This window comes from Podarcis pityusensis, assembly GCF_964106645.2.
Source record: "Podarcis pityusensis genome assembly, contig: HAP1_SCAFFOLD_847, whole genome shotgun sequence".
NCBI classification, from domain to species: domain Eukaryota; kingdom Metazoa; phylum Chordata; class Lepidosauria; order Squamata; family Lacertidae; genus Podarcis; species Podarcis pityusensis.
The window spans coordinates 1-16,159 of record NW_028293301.1 but is presented as its reverse complement, the minus strand read 5'-3'; the positions used below and the strand labels follow the sequence as shown (position 1 = coordinate 16,159).

At 55.7% G+C, this 16,159-nt stretch overlaps 1 protein-coding gene and 1 long non-coding RNA gene across 2 annotated transcripts; one reads left to right on the top strand and one right to left on the bottom strand.

Moving 5' to 3' along the window:
• Positions 1-581: 581 nt before the first annotated feature.
• On the top strand, positions 582-16,153 carry LOC308469123 (ras/Rap GTPase-activating protein SynGAP-like). Its single transcript, XM_081024449.1, has 8 exons — positions 582-932; positions 1,024-1,205; positions 1,391-1,432; positions 1,708-2,614; positions 11,243-11,416; positions 11,528-11,739; positions 12,012-12,099; positions 15,292-16,153. Exons 1-8 carry the CDS (start codon positions 597-599, stop codon positions 15,445-15,447), a joined length of 2,097 nt encoding a protein of 698 aa, XP_080880575.1. The 5' UTR covers positions 582-596; the 3' UTR covers positions 15,448-16,153.
• Positions 8,937-11,214, bottom strand: LOC308469124. Its single transcript, XR_013982010.1, has 2 exons — positions 10,897-11,214; positions 8,937-10,862 (listed from the first exon to the last, which is right to left on the bottom strand). It is a non-coding gene; the product is annotated as an uncharacterized lncRNA (long non-coding RNA).
• Positions 16,154-16,159: the final 6 nt, after the last annotated feature.

Here is a 16,159-nt window from a genome sequence, read left to right as displayed (position 1 = left end):
AAGGGAAGGGGAAAAGGATGGAGGTGCAAAGGAAATTCAATGATATCAATGAAAGAGAGATTGGAATGGTAGGATGGAAACTGTATAATATAAACTGAAAAATGAACAATACTTTAAAAAATGCCTCTGACTAATGTTGCCCTGTTTGCCAGTTTCAGCCTTCCCTAGGGCAGGGCGGGTCTCACCCCTCTGTGACCCGGCTGGGGGGTGGAAGTGCCTCCAGGGCTGCAGGACGAAGAGAGCGGGGGCCACTGGCCGCTTCGATGGAGACACTGCTCCTGGTCAGCTCTTCATGCTCCCCGTGGTTTGGGACCCCGGTCCCTGGAGACCCCAAGCCTGAGGCTGGGCCCCTTTCTGCCCTTGACGGGAGGGCAGTGAGGGCCAGCGAGGGGCAGGGACCGGCTCCCCTGCCCCCAGGAAGCCGCTGCTTCATTCCATCCCCCTTTCACCTGAGTCTCAGCTGGGCCTCTCTTCCTGCTGCTTAATGCCGCTTGCTGTTCTCTTCATTCATTGGCCTTTTTCTTGTTTTAACAGCTTCTTATTTTACTGGTTGCTTTTGCCTGGGACGGGTCAGTACCCTAAAGGGCAGGATAATTATGATTTTAAATAAACCTGCATTGCAGGATTGGACTAGGGGACTCGTGAGGTCCCTTCCAACTCTACAGTTCTATGATATCAATGGGGTCCTCAATGGCTGCCTTCCCCCTCCCCTCCCCTGTGCCCCCCTCAGGTTTGGGAGCAAAGAGGAGTACATGGCCTTCATGAACGAGTTCCTGGAGCTGGAGTGGTCCAGCATGCAGCAGTTCCTGTACGAGATCTCCAACTTGGACACCCTCACCAACAGCAGCAGCTTTGAGGGCTACATCGACCTGGGCCGGGAGCTCTCCACCCTCCACGCCCTCCTCTGGGAGGTCATGCCTCAGCTCAGCAAGGTGCTGGCCCGCCCAGGGTGGGGGAGGGGGATGCGGGGCCCGCGGCTTCTCCTCCCCCCCTGACCCCCGGCCCGCCTCTCTTCCCCGCCAGGAAGCCCTCATCAAGCTGGGCCCCCTGCCCCGCCTCCTCAACGACATCAGCCTCGCTCTCAGGAACCCCCACATCCAGCGCCAGCCCAGCCACCAGGGCGAGCGACTCCAGGCCAAGCCCGTCATCCTCCGGGGACCCTCCAGCGACATACAGTCCACCTACATGATGCGGGACCTCAACAGGTCAGGCCGGCGGCACGGGGGCGGAGGGAGGGGGTTGCCAGGGACCCCCGGCCGACACGGCTCTTCTGAGCCTGCTCTGCATTTGTGCAGAATGGGAATGGGCCCTGCGGGTCAGGGTGCAGGAGGGACCTGGAAAGCTCCCCCCCTTGCGGGTCTCTAGCCTGACTTTCCCTCTTCCCCCACAGCTCTGTCGACATGCAGCCTTACATGATGCGAGGCATGAACAGGTGAGTCTGGCCAGGACCCAAGAGGAAGGCGGGCTGTGCTGGGCCGCGTGCGAGGGGGCTTCTCTCCCTGGGAGGTGGCCAGTCCACCCTTGGCAGGCTGCCCCTCCCCTTTGTGACTGGCTGTGCCCCCTTCGGGGCTCCTGACCCGCCCTCTAGGCAGGCAGGGGCAGGGGGCACTCCCCAGGGCAGTGGGGCTGCTGCTGCCGCCGCCGCTGCCCCCTTACCTGCAGAGGGGCCTCATCCGGCCAACCCCCCTTGCTCTCTCCCCCCTGCAGCTCCATGGACATGACCCGCCTGCCGTCGCCCACCAAGGGCGAGAAGGGGGGCTCCAAGGACATGTTCTTTGTGGCCCGCCCCCCGCTGGCCCGCTCCTCCCCGGCCTACTGCACCAGCAGCTCCGACATCACCGAGCCTGACCAGAAGGTGCTGAGCGTCAACAAGAGCGTCTCCATGCTGGACCTCCAGGACAGCCGCATGAACAGCATCTCCAACCTCCACAGCGCGGGCGACGTGCTCAACAGTAGCCAGGCCTCCATCACCGCCGGGCTGGGCCTGCGCCACAGCCGCCTCTCGCAGGGCAGCGGCTCCAGCATCGCCGCCGGCCTGCGCCTCAGCCAGATGGGGGTCACCGCCGACGGGGGCGGCGGGGGCACCTCCTCCTCGGCGGCCCAGCAGCTCAGGATCCCCCTCTCCTTCCAGAACCCCCTCTTCCACATGGCCTCCGACGGGCCGGCCGGCGGCCCCCTCCACAGCCACGCCCACCCGCACCGGCCGGCGGAGGGCAACCCGGACGCCTTCGCCCCCTTCCACGGCTACAGCAAGAGCGAAGACCTCTCGGCCAGCAAGCACATCATCCACAGCCACAGCTACAGCGACGAGTTCACGCGCCAGGGCTCCGAGTTCACCAAGCGCCAGCTCTCCCTGCAGGAGAACCTGCAGAACATGCTCTCGCCCCCCCAGATCACCATCGGGCCCCAGCCCCAGCGCACAGCCCCGCCCCAGCCCCAGCCCCAGCTGCAGCGGGGCAAGTCCCAGCAGCTGACCGTCTCCTCCGCCCAGAAGCCCCGGCCCTCCAGCGGGAACCTCCTACAGCCCGAGCCCACCTACGGCCAGGCGCGCCCCCGCCAGCAGTCCGTCAGCAAGGAAACCCCCTCCGCCCTCAAGCCATCCATCACCAAGCAGGTGAGCAGGGCAGCAGAAGCAGCCTCCCTTGGAAACACGCCCCCCACCCCGGCCCCTCTTCCCAGGCTTGAAAGGCCAGCTGCCGCAGGTGGAATCTAGTGGATCAGAGGTAGTGGACAAGGTGCGGCCTCGAGCCAGAGGCCCTTTTAAAAGTGTGCAGTTCTTCGTTACTCTGGTTTATTAGATTGATATGCTGACCTCAGGGCGAGTCACAAGATTTATTACTCTTGCCTGCCTTTCTTCTCCAGGGAGCCCCAGAATGCAGGCCTGCTTCTCCCTCCCCATTTCCCCCTCCCAACAACCCTGCAAGGCAGGCGGGGCTGAGAGCCGCTCCCTGTCCCAAGGCCCCCATTGAGCTTCGTGGCGGAGCGGGGATTTGGACCGAGGTCTCTCCCAGGTCCTACCCTGACAAGTCCTCTTCTGCGTGTCTCTGGTTTGCCTTTCCTGTTATTCTGTGTGATAGTAGTCATAAGAAGAAGAAGGTTGGGGGATCCCTTTCCCCTTGGGTCTTAAAACTTGGGTGTTTTGTCTTTCCTTTCTCCTGGCCCCGCGTGCCAGCACAAGGCTTTCTCTCGAGGTGCCATGAGCTGGCAATTTTGGTGATGAGGGGAGGATGGCGCGGATCACAGCCTTGCGTCCGTCTCTGCATGAGAGAGGAAAGAGGCCGTTCCAATCAAGGCAGAAAGGCTCCTGCAGAGTTCAGGGCTTGCCACGAGGGCCGCTCTCCTTGCCAGGAAGCAGGATCTCCCGTAAGAGATCAGCCGGTGCGGTCATTGTCTTTTTCGTTCGCTTTGAGCGGGAGAGAAGTCTGCTTTCAGCCCCTAGGACAGCGAGATCATACAGGATCTCAAGATTTTTTAAGTTGTATTTTGCTTCACCTGTAATGCACTGTGATCACTCCCCTCTGTCTTGGGAGGCAAGGGAGGCGTGCGCCTTTGGAACTGAAGTCAAACGGTTGGAAGTTTGCAGTGCCTGCTGTGGCTGCAGAAACCGAGAGGGGAGAGACATGTTCAGTTGCAGCTGGGGCAGATGAAGGCATCCAGCTATGCTTCTGCACATGCACCATGGCATTTATTCTCTCTGTGCTCCTCGCAGCGGTCATTCCTCCTCTGGTTACGGCTGTCGGTCTCCTGGCACTGCAGTCGTGTTGCCAGCCTTCATCTCACATTTACAGACATCTTTGTACTTACAGTAGGCATAGGTATGATAGTCAGTTTGGGTCTTAAAGCCATTAGGAGAGGGAGCCCACAGATTTCCTTGAAATGGGTTCTCCTAAATTCTCCCAGGAGTTTTTCTCCCATTTCTGCCACTGCTGCTGCCAGGAGCTTCAGAGGAGGAGTTGGCATCTGCCCCTGTTTGCAAAAGCTGGCCAGATTTTGCAGCTTCCTGGGCACGCGCCTCTTATCCCCATCTCTGGCTGCAGGTGTCCAGTATCCTCGTGCTTTTCCCACAAGCTTTCGGTGAAGTTTGGGAGGATGAGTGGAGTTTCTCTCCAGTAGGTTTGAGGTGGTCCAGCGTTCCTTTGCTCCTGCCTTGGTATATAAAATTTACATACTGCTCGACTGTAGGAAAACCATAAAATTGTCACTGAAAAAATTTGCAACTGTCGATTTGGAACGGATTAGGTCCCTTTGCCCAGAGTCTGTCAGCTGGAACACAGATTTGGGGAGCTGGTGTTAATCTCTGAAAGACTGTATTTGCTCCCACGAACCCGCCTGGGTTTTGAGATCTCCCAGCAAGGCCCTTTTGTTGCCTTGCCACCCTGCCCAGCACCCTTGGGGGGGAGGCGGGACAGGGCCTTCTTGGTGGTGGCTGCTCCCAGGCACCTTGGGAACACCTGGCCTAGGGAGGCCAGGCAGGCTCCCTCCTTGTCCCTCCATCCCAAAAGGCTTTGGGGAACTGGCCACTCTTCATGAAAAGGACTGGTGCCCTGCGGTTTTTATTGTAATTATCTGTATGCTTTAAACAGATTTTAGGTACACATACAGTAGGCCTGGAAAGGGAGCGGGTGGCGCTGTGGGTAAAACCTCAGCGCCTAGGACTTAGAATCATAGAATCATAGAGTTGGAAGAGACCACAAGGGCCATCGAGTCCAACCCCCTGCCAAGCAGGAAACCCCATCAGAGCACTCCTGACATATGGTTGTCAAACCTCTGCTTAAAGACCTCCAAAAAAGGAGACTCCACCACACTCCTTGGCAGCAAATTCCACTGTCAAACAGCTCTTACTGTCAGGAAGGTCTTCCTAATGTTTAGGTGGAATCTTCTTTCTTGTAGTTTGGATCCATTGCTCCGTGTCCGCTTCCCTGGAGCAGCAGAAAACAACCTTTCTCCTTCCTCTATGTGACATCCTTTTATATATTTGAACATGGCTATCATATCACCCCTTAACCTCCTCTTCTCCAGGCTAAACATGCCCAGCTCCCTTAGCCGTTCCTCATAAGGCATCGTTTCCAGGCCTTTGACCATTTTGGTTGCCCTCCTCTGGACACGTTCCAGTTTGTCAGTGTCCTTCTTGAATTGTGGTGCCCAGAACTGGACACAGTACTCCAGGTGAGGTCTGACCAGAGCAGAATACAGTGGCACTATTACTTCCCTTGATCTAGATGCTATACTCCTATTGATGCAGCCCAGAATTGCATTGGCTTTTTTAGCTGCCGCGTCACACTGTTGGCTCATGTCAAGTTTGTGGTCAACCAAGACTCCTAGATCCTTTTCACATGTACTGCTCTCAAGCCAGGTGTCACCCATCTTGTATTTGTGCCTCTCATTTTTTTTGCCCAAGTGCAACACTTTACATTTCTCCCTGTTAAAATTCATCTTGTTTGTTTTGGCCCAGTTCTCTAATCTGTCAAGGTCGTTTTGAAGTGTGATCCTGTCCTCTGGGGTGTTAGCCACCCCTCCCAGTTTGGTGTCATCTGCAAATTTGATCAGGATGCCCTTGAGTCCATCATCCAAGTCGTTGATAAAGATGTTGAATAAGACCGGGCCCAAGACAGAACCCTGTGGCACCCCACTAGTCACTCTTCTCCAGGATGAAGAGGAACCATTGATGAGCACCCTTTGGGTTCGGTCAGTCAGCCAGTTACAAATCCACTGAGTGGTAGCATAGTCAAGACCGCATTTTACCAGCTTCTTTACAAGAATATCATGGGGCACCTTGTCAAATGCCTTGCTGAAATCAAGGTAGGCTACATCCACTGCGTTCCCTTCATCTACCAGGCTTGTAATTCTGTCAAAAAACGAGATCAGGTTAGTCTGACATGACTTATTTTTCAGAAATCCATGCTGACTATTGGTGATCACAGCATTCCTTTCTAGGTGCTCACAGACTGTTTGCTTAATGATCTGCTCCAGAATCTTCCCTGGTATTGATGTCAGACTGACTGGGCGGTAATTATTTGGGTCCTCTCTTTTTCCCCTTTTTGAAAATAGGGACAACATTTGCCCTCCTCCAGTCTGCCGGGACTTCGCCTGTTCTCCAGGAATTCTCAAAGATGACTGCCAGTGGTTCTGAGATCACATCTGCCAGTTCTTTTAATACTCTTGGATGCAGTTCATCTGGCCCTGGAGACTTGAATACATCTAAACTAGCCAAGTATTCTTGTACTATCTCCTTAGTTATTCTGGGCTGTGTTTCCTTTGCTGAATCATTTGCTCGCATGGTCGGCGGTTCGAATCCCCGCAGTGGGGTGCGCTCCCGTCGTTTGGTCCCAGTGCCTGCCAACCTAGCAGTTTGAAAGCACCCCCGGGTGCAAGTAGATAAATAGGGGCCGCTTACCAGCGGGAAGGTAAACGGCATTCCGTGTGCTGCGCTGGCTCACCAGATGCAGCTTGTCACGCTGGCCACATGACCCGGAAGTGTCTTCGGACAGCGCTGGCTCCTGGCCTCTAGAGTGAGATGAGCGCACAACCCTAGAGTCTGGCAAGACTGGCCCGTACGGGCAGGGGTACCTTTACCTTTACCTTTTACAGTAGGCCTGAGCAATATATTGATGTTTGGTTGGTGAAAACCCAACACTGCCCAGCCCTAGCATACAGTCTTAATTCTATTAATTGCTTTTTTATCATTGTTTTTTTCTATTTTTATTTGTAAGCCACCTTGAGTCCCATCAGGGGGAAATGGTGGGGAATAAACAAATAAATATATAATAATACATTTATTTTATGTATTATTATGTATGTGTCAGCGGAAGTGTGTCGCATCATCTCTGCATTCTGTACGGCAGATAGTGGCTTTTCTGACTTTTACGTTTGGGGTCCCAGAGGGGCTCCCCCAAACCTTATCTGTGTCAGTTTCCTCCTGCTTCAGTAGCTTTATTTGGTATTAGTATTTTATTGAAAAGTTATCAATTATTTGAAAAATAAAATGTTGCGAAGAAAAGGCGAAAAAAAGAACAAATAAATAGGCATAAAATTGTGTAAAGAAAAAAAGTATATATGAAAAATACCTTCATTCATTCTTTTTCTTTTTCCCCCTTTTTTATTTCAAAATCAAAAAAATTTACAAACATCAAATTCAAAATCCATATTCATTTTCTAACATAAGCCTATTACATAGATTATCTAAATTAATATATATATATATTTCTATTTTATTTTGTACCCTCATTCATTCTTATAGGATACCATGCATAGTATAGGATAATAATTAGCCAACTACATTTTGTATAAACGCATTCCAAATATTGCCATATTTTTGGTTCCTCAGAAACTTGAGGAACGTAAGGGGCGAGATGTCTAGTGAGGAATCTAATGAGTTTCAGAATTGTTTCTTTGAATAAAATAGGAAAGAGTAAAAGTAAAAAAGTGGAAATATATATATATATATATATATATATATTGTCCAGTAGCACCTTAGAGACCCACTAAGTTTGTTACTGGTATAAGCCTTTGCGTGCATGTGCACTTCTTCAGATACACACGAAAGCTTATACCAAGAACAAACTTAGTTGGTCTCTCAGGGGCTACTGGACAATTTTTTATTTTTTATTTTTTTATCTATTTCAGCTGTGTCAGACCAACACGGCTACCTACCTGGCAGTCAAAAGTGTTGAGCTGAGACATCTTTCTCCTCAGAAGAGGCAGGAAGGCGGGCAGAGACGTGGGCGCCCTTCTCTCGCCCAGGCCTTTTCCCTCCCCAGGGGGGCTCAAAATGTCTCCCTGCTGAGAGCGGCCTCTCCCTCTCCCACCGGCAGGAGGATTCAGAAGGCGTGAGAGGAAACCTCGGAGCGGCTCAGGACAAGAAGGTCCTTCTCAGTCGCCTCCATGCAGAACGAAAGAGAGGAACGTTTCCCTCACGAGTCCGAGAGGAGGGCTGGGGGGGCAAGGGGGTGTGTGTCAAAATTCAAGGATAGTATTCAATCAATCAATCAATCTTTTATTGGTACCCTGCCCTCCCCATCCAGAGCTGGGCTCAGAGCAGCTAACATCATATAAGTAATACAACATGCATAAAAACAAGCAATCAATTGATTAAAATGCATACACACACACACACACACACACACACACACAGAGAGTGAGGGGGAAAAGTATTTGATCCCCTGCTAAATTTGCCCTCTGACAAATAAATGACCAGTCCACAATATTAATGGTAGGTTTATTGTAGCTGTGAGAGACAGAATAACAACAGGAAAACCCCCAGAAACCCAAAAGACAAAAGTCAGAGATAGATGTGCATTATAATGAGTGAAATCAGCATTTGACCCCCTATCAACCAGCCGGATGTCAGGCTGCCTGGTATCTTCACTGTATGTAACAAGCTGAGATTAGAAGAAAAAAATTCACCACTGTGCAAGCAGATTTTTATTCTGAAAGTGTGGCCCAGAAAAGCATCCCTCTCCAGAGGATGGATTGGAACTGGCCTCCTGCAAAAACGACAGGAGGGGATTGTCTTTTTTCTCGTATTGTGGAGCGTCTCCTATAGCTATGGAAAAGGAATAGTTTCTTCTCTTTTCTCTCAGTATTCAATTCATTGGCCCCTGAAATTCGCTCCACAGAGTCCAGTTTTCGGCGAGGAATTGCGTAGCGAGCCCACAATTTCCGCTCGCATAGCAAATAAACAAATCCCACTGATTCTTGTGGGGAAATGTCTGCCGTGTTCCTGACCACGGACTCTGTGGTGCGTCTAGGGAGGTTTCGGTACTAAAGCCTCATGTTCGGATAACTGAATTTTTGCTTGGTGAATATTCGTAAAGTGGGACCTGTGTCCATAATACCTTTTCTTTCCCCCCTCTTTTTGATAACAATTTATTGACTTCCCAAAACTAACAGAACAACAACAAAAAAAGAAAAGAAAAAATCATAAACGGATTAAGCCATCATTTTTTGGTCGACTTTAGTTCCATTATAATGTACTTGTTTGTGCACATCCATAAAATTGTATATACTTAACAATCCAATTTTAAAACCTTCTTCATCTTATTACAAGTGACTTTTACAAGTTATACTAATGTAAAAATCTGTACGCAAAGCTTTAAAATTATGCATTGAACAATTGCCCATTTTTGTAATAATTTGTCCTGCATAGTTCAGTAATTTGTCAATCTTCTTTATCTTCTTTGGCCGAGGCTTCTTCCTTTCATAGGGGCTGACTCTTCTTGGCCGGCCATCCAGCCCCACAAATCGGAACAAAGTCTTTCGCTCAAACAATCCTTCAAGTCCTGTACCTCTCAATAGCATAACTTCAAATTTTTTTAACAACAATCATTTCCCACATTTTCTTCAAATCTTTATATTTCTTTTCTCAGGCCATTTTGATAATTATGCATTGCCACCACATAAGGTAGCGTCTTAAACCTTCTGCCCTCCCTGTTTGATTCTTCTCTAACATAGTCAAAGCCTCCCGAATCATTTCAGATGAGGTACCATCTTTGTCAGTCAGGTAGTTTGAGGATGGAGGTCCTGGTGACCATTGGGCATGTTCTTTCTCTGACCAGGGCTCCATCTTTTTTGGGGGGGGAGGTGTGTAATAGCTCCATTCTGGCCCAGGAGACTGTGTTTTCCAGATCTGTTGAATCTATCAATGTGGGAACCCGGACGCCGCCCCTTCTCCCAGACCATCTCAGTCAGGATCCAGCCTTCCATCTTCAGGCAGACGTCTTCCACCTGACTGCTTAGAGGCTGAAAGGATCTGTGGATTTGTAGCTCGTTGACTGGCTGAACACAAAGAGCGCTCATTAATGGTTCCTCGTCCTCCTGGGGAAAAGTGACCAGTGGGGTGCCTTAGGGTGCTGTCCTGGGCCTGTTGTTCAACGTCTTTATAAACGACTTGGAAGAAGGAACTGAGGGGATGCTCATCCCATTTGCAGATGACACCACATTGGGAAGGGTAGCTAATGCCACAGAAGACGGATTTGGGATTCAAGATGACCTTAACAGATTGGAGAACTGGGCCCAAACTAACAGAACGAATTTCAATAGGGACAAATGTCAGGTTCTGCGTGTAGGCAGGAAGAACCAGATGCACAAATATTGGATGGAGGACACCTGGCTCACTAGCAGTACATGTGAAAAGGATCTAGAGGTCTTGGTGGATCACAGTGTGATGCAGCAAAAAAAAAGCTAATGCTCTTCTAGGCTGCATCAGCAGAAGTCCAGTGTCCACATCAAGGGAAGTCATAGTCCCACTCTATTCTGCTTTAGGCAGACCAATACTGTGTCCAAATCTGGGCGCCACAATTTAAGAAGGATGTTGAGAAGCTAGAATGTGAGCACAGAAGGGCAACCAAGATGATCAAGGGTCTCTAAGAAGCCAAGCCTTAGGAGGAACAGTTGAAGGACTTGGGTATGTTTAGCCTGGAGAAGAGGAGGCTGAGAGGAGATAGGAGAGCCATCTTCAAAACATCTGAAGGGCTGAACCATGGTAGAGGGAGCAAGCTTGTTTTCTCCTGCTCTGGAGGGTGGGCCTTGAACCAGTGGCTTCAAGTTACAGGAAAGGAGATTCCAACTCAACATCTGGAAGAGCTTTCTGACAGTGGAAGGGGCTCCCAGGAGAGGTGGTGGACTCTCCTTCCTTGGAGGTTTCTTAGCAAAGGTTGGACGGCCATTTGCAGGACTTTCTCTTGGATGTTCCTCATACATTTGTGAATCCGTATTAAGTAAAAGGTTTTCCCTCAGCTGACACTTATTGTGAACTTGCCCCACCTCCGTTTCTTCCTCTGCATTCTCTTAGTCTTACAGAGTGTGGATTCACAGGGTTTTGAACAGAGGTGTAAATGTGGAGGTGTTCCTAATGTGTGTGTCTGCTGTGGCAGCATGTTTTGTAGTGGGCACGGTCACCGTGGCTGTTTCTCGTCCAGTGGGGTCGAGGGGTCATTCTTAGCTCTGCCAGTTAGATCTGGAGGGCAGGCTGGATCCACCCCTGAAAGAGGAGGCAAAAGGCTTGAGGGGCCCTGTCAGTCCAGGGGGAAGAGGCTGAATGTTCTGCAGTCCACTCTTTGCATGGACAGGCCCAATTCCCACCATCACTTTGCTCAGAGAGTTGCTTCCAAGCTTCAGGGGTCCATGGACTCTCAGAGAACAGGGGTGTGCAACACAGCAGAGATGAGAGCGATGGGGCCTGGTGGAAGGGGGGTTGGAGGCCCGACTGACTTGCTCCCCCCCGGTGCCCCTTCTGCCCCTGCAGCAATCGCACACGCCTTCAACGCTGAACCCCGTCATGCCGGCCTCCGAGAGGACAGTCGCCTGGGTCTCCAACATGCCCCACCTCTCGGCGGACATTGAGAGCTCCCACATTGAGCGGGAGGAGTACAAGCTGAAGGAGTACTCCAAGTCTATGGACGAGAGTCGGCTGGACCGGGTAACTGGGGCACGTTTGGGGCGGAGTGGCCTGCGTGGGCTCCGTGGGGCTGGTGGCGGGGCGGCTTCCGGGCTCGGTTGCAAGACAGCTCCCTCCCTCGCCCTGGTGCAGGTGAAAGAGTATGAGGAGGAGATCCACTCCCTGAAGGAGCGGCTGCACATGTCCAACCGGAAGCTGGAGGAGTACGAGCGGCGCCTGCTGACCCAGGAGGAGCAGACCAGCAAGATCCTCCAGCAGTACCAGCAGCGGCTGGAGCAGAGCGAGAAGCGCCTCCGGCAGCAGCAGGTGGAGAAGGACTCCCAGATCAAGAGCATCATCGGCAGGTGAGCTGCAGGTCGGAGCCGCGGGAGGGGAGGGGGAGGCCCCGGGGGGAGGGGGCAGCAGGCAGGGGTCCCCCCAGCTGGGCAGGGGATCCCCCAGGAGGAGAGGCCCCTGGCGGGGAGGGGCCTGGGGCAGGGGGGCTCCCGCCGGGCGGCCGCTCCCCGGGCCGCCATGGGAGCCCCCCTTTCCCGCAGCTGCTGGCGGCCCCGGCTCCCGCCGCCTGCCTGCTGGGTGGGGGGGCCCGGATTGACTCCAGTGAAGCCTGTCCCTGCAGGTTGATGCTGGTGGAGGAGGAGCTGCGCAGGGATCACTCGGCCGCCCTCGACGCCTCCGAAACGCGGAAGCGGCTGCTCGACGCTCAGGTGGAAATTACAATGTCATTGTTCTAGCCCATGTCTCCATCGCCATCCCTGTCTGCGTCTCCCCGCCCACCCGCCCTCCCTCCGTCCTCCGCTCACCTCACCCCTGGGCATGCCGCCCCCACCCTGCCGCTGCCTGAGTCCGCTTCTGCCTCTCCCCCCTTCTGCATGGCGGGAGGGGGCTGGGCCTGGGCAGGGAAGGAGGGAGGGAGGGAGGCTCCCCGTCTGCTGACACCTGGCCCCACACACTGGGTAGGGGGACGGGGTTCAGAGTCCCTTTGCCTGGCCCTGCCCAAGGGTGGGTCAGAAGAGGGGCGCTGAGCTGCAGGGGGTGCCAGAAGGGGAGGGGCTGCCTTCCTGCCCGCTGGGCCTTTTCTGGCCTGGGATGCCCTCGGTCCCGGGCACTCCCCCTCTGCCAAGCAGGAGTTCCTCCAGCCGGAGGGTCTGTGTTCAGTTCTGGGGGGGCCCTGGGGGGTGGATGGAGTGCCTGCAGTGGAAAGTGAGACCCTCCCCAGAGCAGCAGGGGGCTTGCTGTCCGCATGGCAGGTGCCCGAAGAGCCAGGTGGGGCCCAGGGCCAGAGTCTCTGCCCTCTGAAGCCCATCTCCTGTGGGGCTGGTGACCTGGGGAACCATCCATAAGGCTCTTCTTACAGCCCGATGTTTGGCCTGGCTGGGGGGCACACAGGGTCTCCCCCAGCACACAGGAGCCCTTCCCCCTCCAGCCCCTCGTCCGCCTCCTTGGCATTGGAAAGAGATGGACGGGGGGCTGTGGGAGATGCCCACCTGCCCCTTCTCCTTGCCCTGCCCAGGCCCTCCTCTCCCCACCCTGCCCCACAGCTGCTGGGGGGTCCCTGACCCAATCACTGTGTTTTCTCCGTTTCATCCTAGCTGTTCACCAGGTAACTCTGTATGACTCAGCTTTTCTCACATGGAGGGATCGGGGGGACACCCGCCACTCAGTAGCCGACCAGGTGGGTCCCGTACACACCCCTTGCCCCTCTCCAGCCCCCCGTAAGGAGTAGACCCTCTCTTCCTCCTCCCTCCCTTTCCCCTGCCTTTCCTCTTCCTGATCCTCCTTTATGTCCCTATAGGTGTGGGGGTGACCCTCTAGGGGGACCCCACTGGGTGCCCACCTGTAGGAGGACAGCCTCATTCTGGGTTCTTGTTTTTTGGGGGGGAAGGAGGTCCTCAAGTCAAAAGCTTGGCAGTGGGTACCTGCTGCCCTTGGGGGGAGGGGGAGGGGTGGGGGCCCTCCCCCCTGAACATCAGTCGGAGGGAGGGGGCGGTTCTGTCCACTTGCAGCAGGAGCAGCCTCTTGGACACCCACCTCCCCCTCCCCCTAGGGAGGCCGGAAGCACCACAGGGGCACCCAGGGCCTTTTCAGCCCCCCAACCCATGCTGCCCGCCCCAGCGTGACCCCAGGCCCCCCGCCTCCCGCACTGCTGCCCCGCCCCCCGTTTGTCTTGTGTCTGTCCGCACCACATTCCACTGGACACCCAGCACTGTCTGTTCCCGGGCGGGAGGGGGGTTGTGCATGTGCCTGGAGGGGGGCGGGCAGGGTCCTGTGTGCATGGGGGGAGGGTGTGGGAGGACCCCCCTCCACCGGTCTGGCAAGGAGGTGGCCAGACGCTCCCAGGCACAGGGGGGGCCGGGCGAGTGGTGGTGGACAGCTGGCCCAAGAGGTTAGTGCCAGCCAGGGGGGCGGGAGTGGCGGCATGTGGGGCTGGGGTGTGTGAGGCGCTGTCCCTGGTGAACCCGGTGCCCGACTGCTGCCCTCCTACACGGTTTAGTGGGGGCGAGCATGCCAGTGGCCATGAGGGGGGAGCCCTCCTGATGACACTCCACCCCTTAGAGAGGGAGCCCCAGGATGGGTGAGGGGGCACCTTTGGGGTCACCAGGGAGGGTGATAACGGCCTCATTCCTCCCTGGGCTCAGCATAATCAGGGGCAGTCCTGCCCAGCTTCCTCCCCCCTTGTAGGTGGTTCAAAGGTGGTGGGGGCACTCATCCTGCACAAGGGTCTGGCCTGGGAAGATGTGAAAGGAATTGTGGGATCTGCAGGAGGGGGGGATTCCTGGGTGCTTCCAAAAGGCCTGTCCTGCTCCCCTCCGTTTGCCACAACTGGGTGTCCCCACAGCTCCCTCCCTTTTGCCCCTCGTGGGGGGCTATGGGGCTGCCCTTGAGCCTCCTGGCTCTCCTTCCTGGCCTGCCCCCCCGGTCAATCCCTGTCAAGTGTTCTTGGAAAGGGGCGAAGGCAGAGGGCATTCCCTCGCTAGCCTGTATCTCCCATGTGGGGGCCTCCTCTCCCCCTCCTCCTGCTTGGGAGGGAGGCCTCAGGTTCTGCCCCACTCAGCCCAGCCTGGGGCCCCCAGGGTGGGCTTGAAGCTTGGGGTCTGCAGAGGAAGATCCTTCTCTTTCTGAGGGGTGTGCCGTAGTCATGGATTACAGTGGACGTGTCCACGTCTGGGCCTCCTCTCGGGGTCCCTGGAGCAGGGAGGACAGTTGCACCCCCAACGCAGCCACGAAGGGGGGCATCAGAGTGGGGGGAAGGCCTGCTGCAGCCGAGAGGCCTGCACCCACAATGCTCAGGAAGGCCTGTTCTCCAGAAGCACCCTGGGAGTGGCTGGGCTGGGGGGTGAGCAGTTCCCCGTGGGAGGAAGGGGGCAGGATGGAGGCCTCTGGGAAAGCAGGGGGATTCCTGAGACCCAAACGGGGCCTATCCTGCTGGGGGGCTCAGGGCAGGGCCAGGAAAGGGCGTCTCCACCCAGCGGGGGTTGCTATGGGGAGCTGAAAGAAGGGGCCGAGCCAAGGACACAGCCCAGCCTCAGGCGCTCAGCTCCTGCCGGGGACCACTTGTGGGCACGGGGGGGGCTGCAGTCCTGCCTTCCTTGTGGGGACGCCTGGCTGGCCCCACAGATCCGCCATGGGCTGAGCCGGCTCTCAGGCCAAGCCCTGGGAGAGCCACAGGGTGTCCCAGCCAGCCCCATGGGCCCACAGCTGGAATCCCAAAGCGGCCCCCGAATGGGGGGAGGAAGGCCCTTGGACCCCCTTGGGCTGCTGGGGGGAGGCCGCTTCTATTGGCTTCCGTGGGTGGCGCTGCAGAGGGGCCCTAGCGGGAAGGGTGGGGGCTGCCTTGCGAGAGCCAGCACCCCCCAACGTTAATAAATAAGTGCCCCCTCTTGCCCCCTCTGTTACAGGAGAGGCAGCTTTCCGCCGTGGGTGCAGCAAACCCGCGTCTGAGCGCCGCTATGGGGCAGCCCTGGAACGGGATCCACTCCGGGCAACCGCCTCCGCCCCCGCGACTCCAGATCACGGAAAATGGAGAGTTTCGCAACACCGTGTCTGAGCACTAGCGGCCGCCCCCTGCCTCCCCCCACCTCCCCGAGCCGGCGTGGGGTGGGTGGGGCGGGGCGGGGGTCCGGCCCGCCTGCCTCCGGGTGCAGGGAGGGGGCGGGAGCATTTTCAGGGTGTTTTATAGCAGGACACAGACGACAATCTTAACCCCCATCACACCCTCTCTGACCCCCACCCCTGCCCCACAGAGCACCACCTTCCCCTGCTCTGCCCCCAAACAGAGTGGGGGGGTCCTCCCTCCCTCACTCCCCCCAGGTATTTCTCAGGAGTGGCATCCCCTTGCTCCCCCCCCGCTCCCCCCATCGCAGCATTGACCTTCCTCCCCAAGGCAGCAGCCCCAGCAAGGGGGGGAGGGTGCTGTTCCCTCTTGGGCCCCCCTCCCTGGCCTGGGGGGGCAGGAAGTTCGCCCGCAGGGGGGAGGCTGGTCCCGATTCCCTTGCCACGTGCACTTGCCTCAGCCAGCTGCCATGACGGGTGGGGCTGCCCCCGCGCCCCCCACCTGCTCATTCTCTTCTCCAGAGGGGAGGGAAGGGAAGGCTGGGCGGGAAGGGGAGGCCCTCCCAGGCCCCAAAGCTCCGCACTGCCCAGTCCCCCCCAGGCAAGGCTGTGCCTCCTTCTCCCCCCATTCTGCGCTCTCCATCCTCTGACAAAGGGCTTTGCCTGCTCTGTACAGTGACCCCCCTCTTGGTTTCTGGATATTCTGGATTCTTT

Excerpts from the sequence above, each read along its gene's own strand:
- LOC308469123 (XM_081024449.1), top strand. The coding sequence starts at position 597 with ATGATTTTAAATAAACCTGCATTGCAGGATTGGACTAGGGGACTCGTG. Across the intron at positions 1,433-1,707 it reads ATGATGCGAGGCATGAACAG|CTCCATGGACATGACCCGCC; the intron begins GTGAGTCTGGCC and ends TCCCCCCTGCAG. Across the intron at positions 12,100-15,291 it reads AGCGGCTGCTCGACGCTCAG|GAGAGGCAGCTTTCCGCCGT; the intron begins GTGGAAATTACA and ends CCTCTGTTACAG.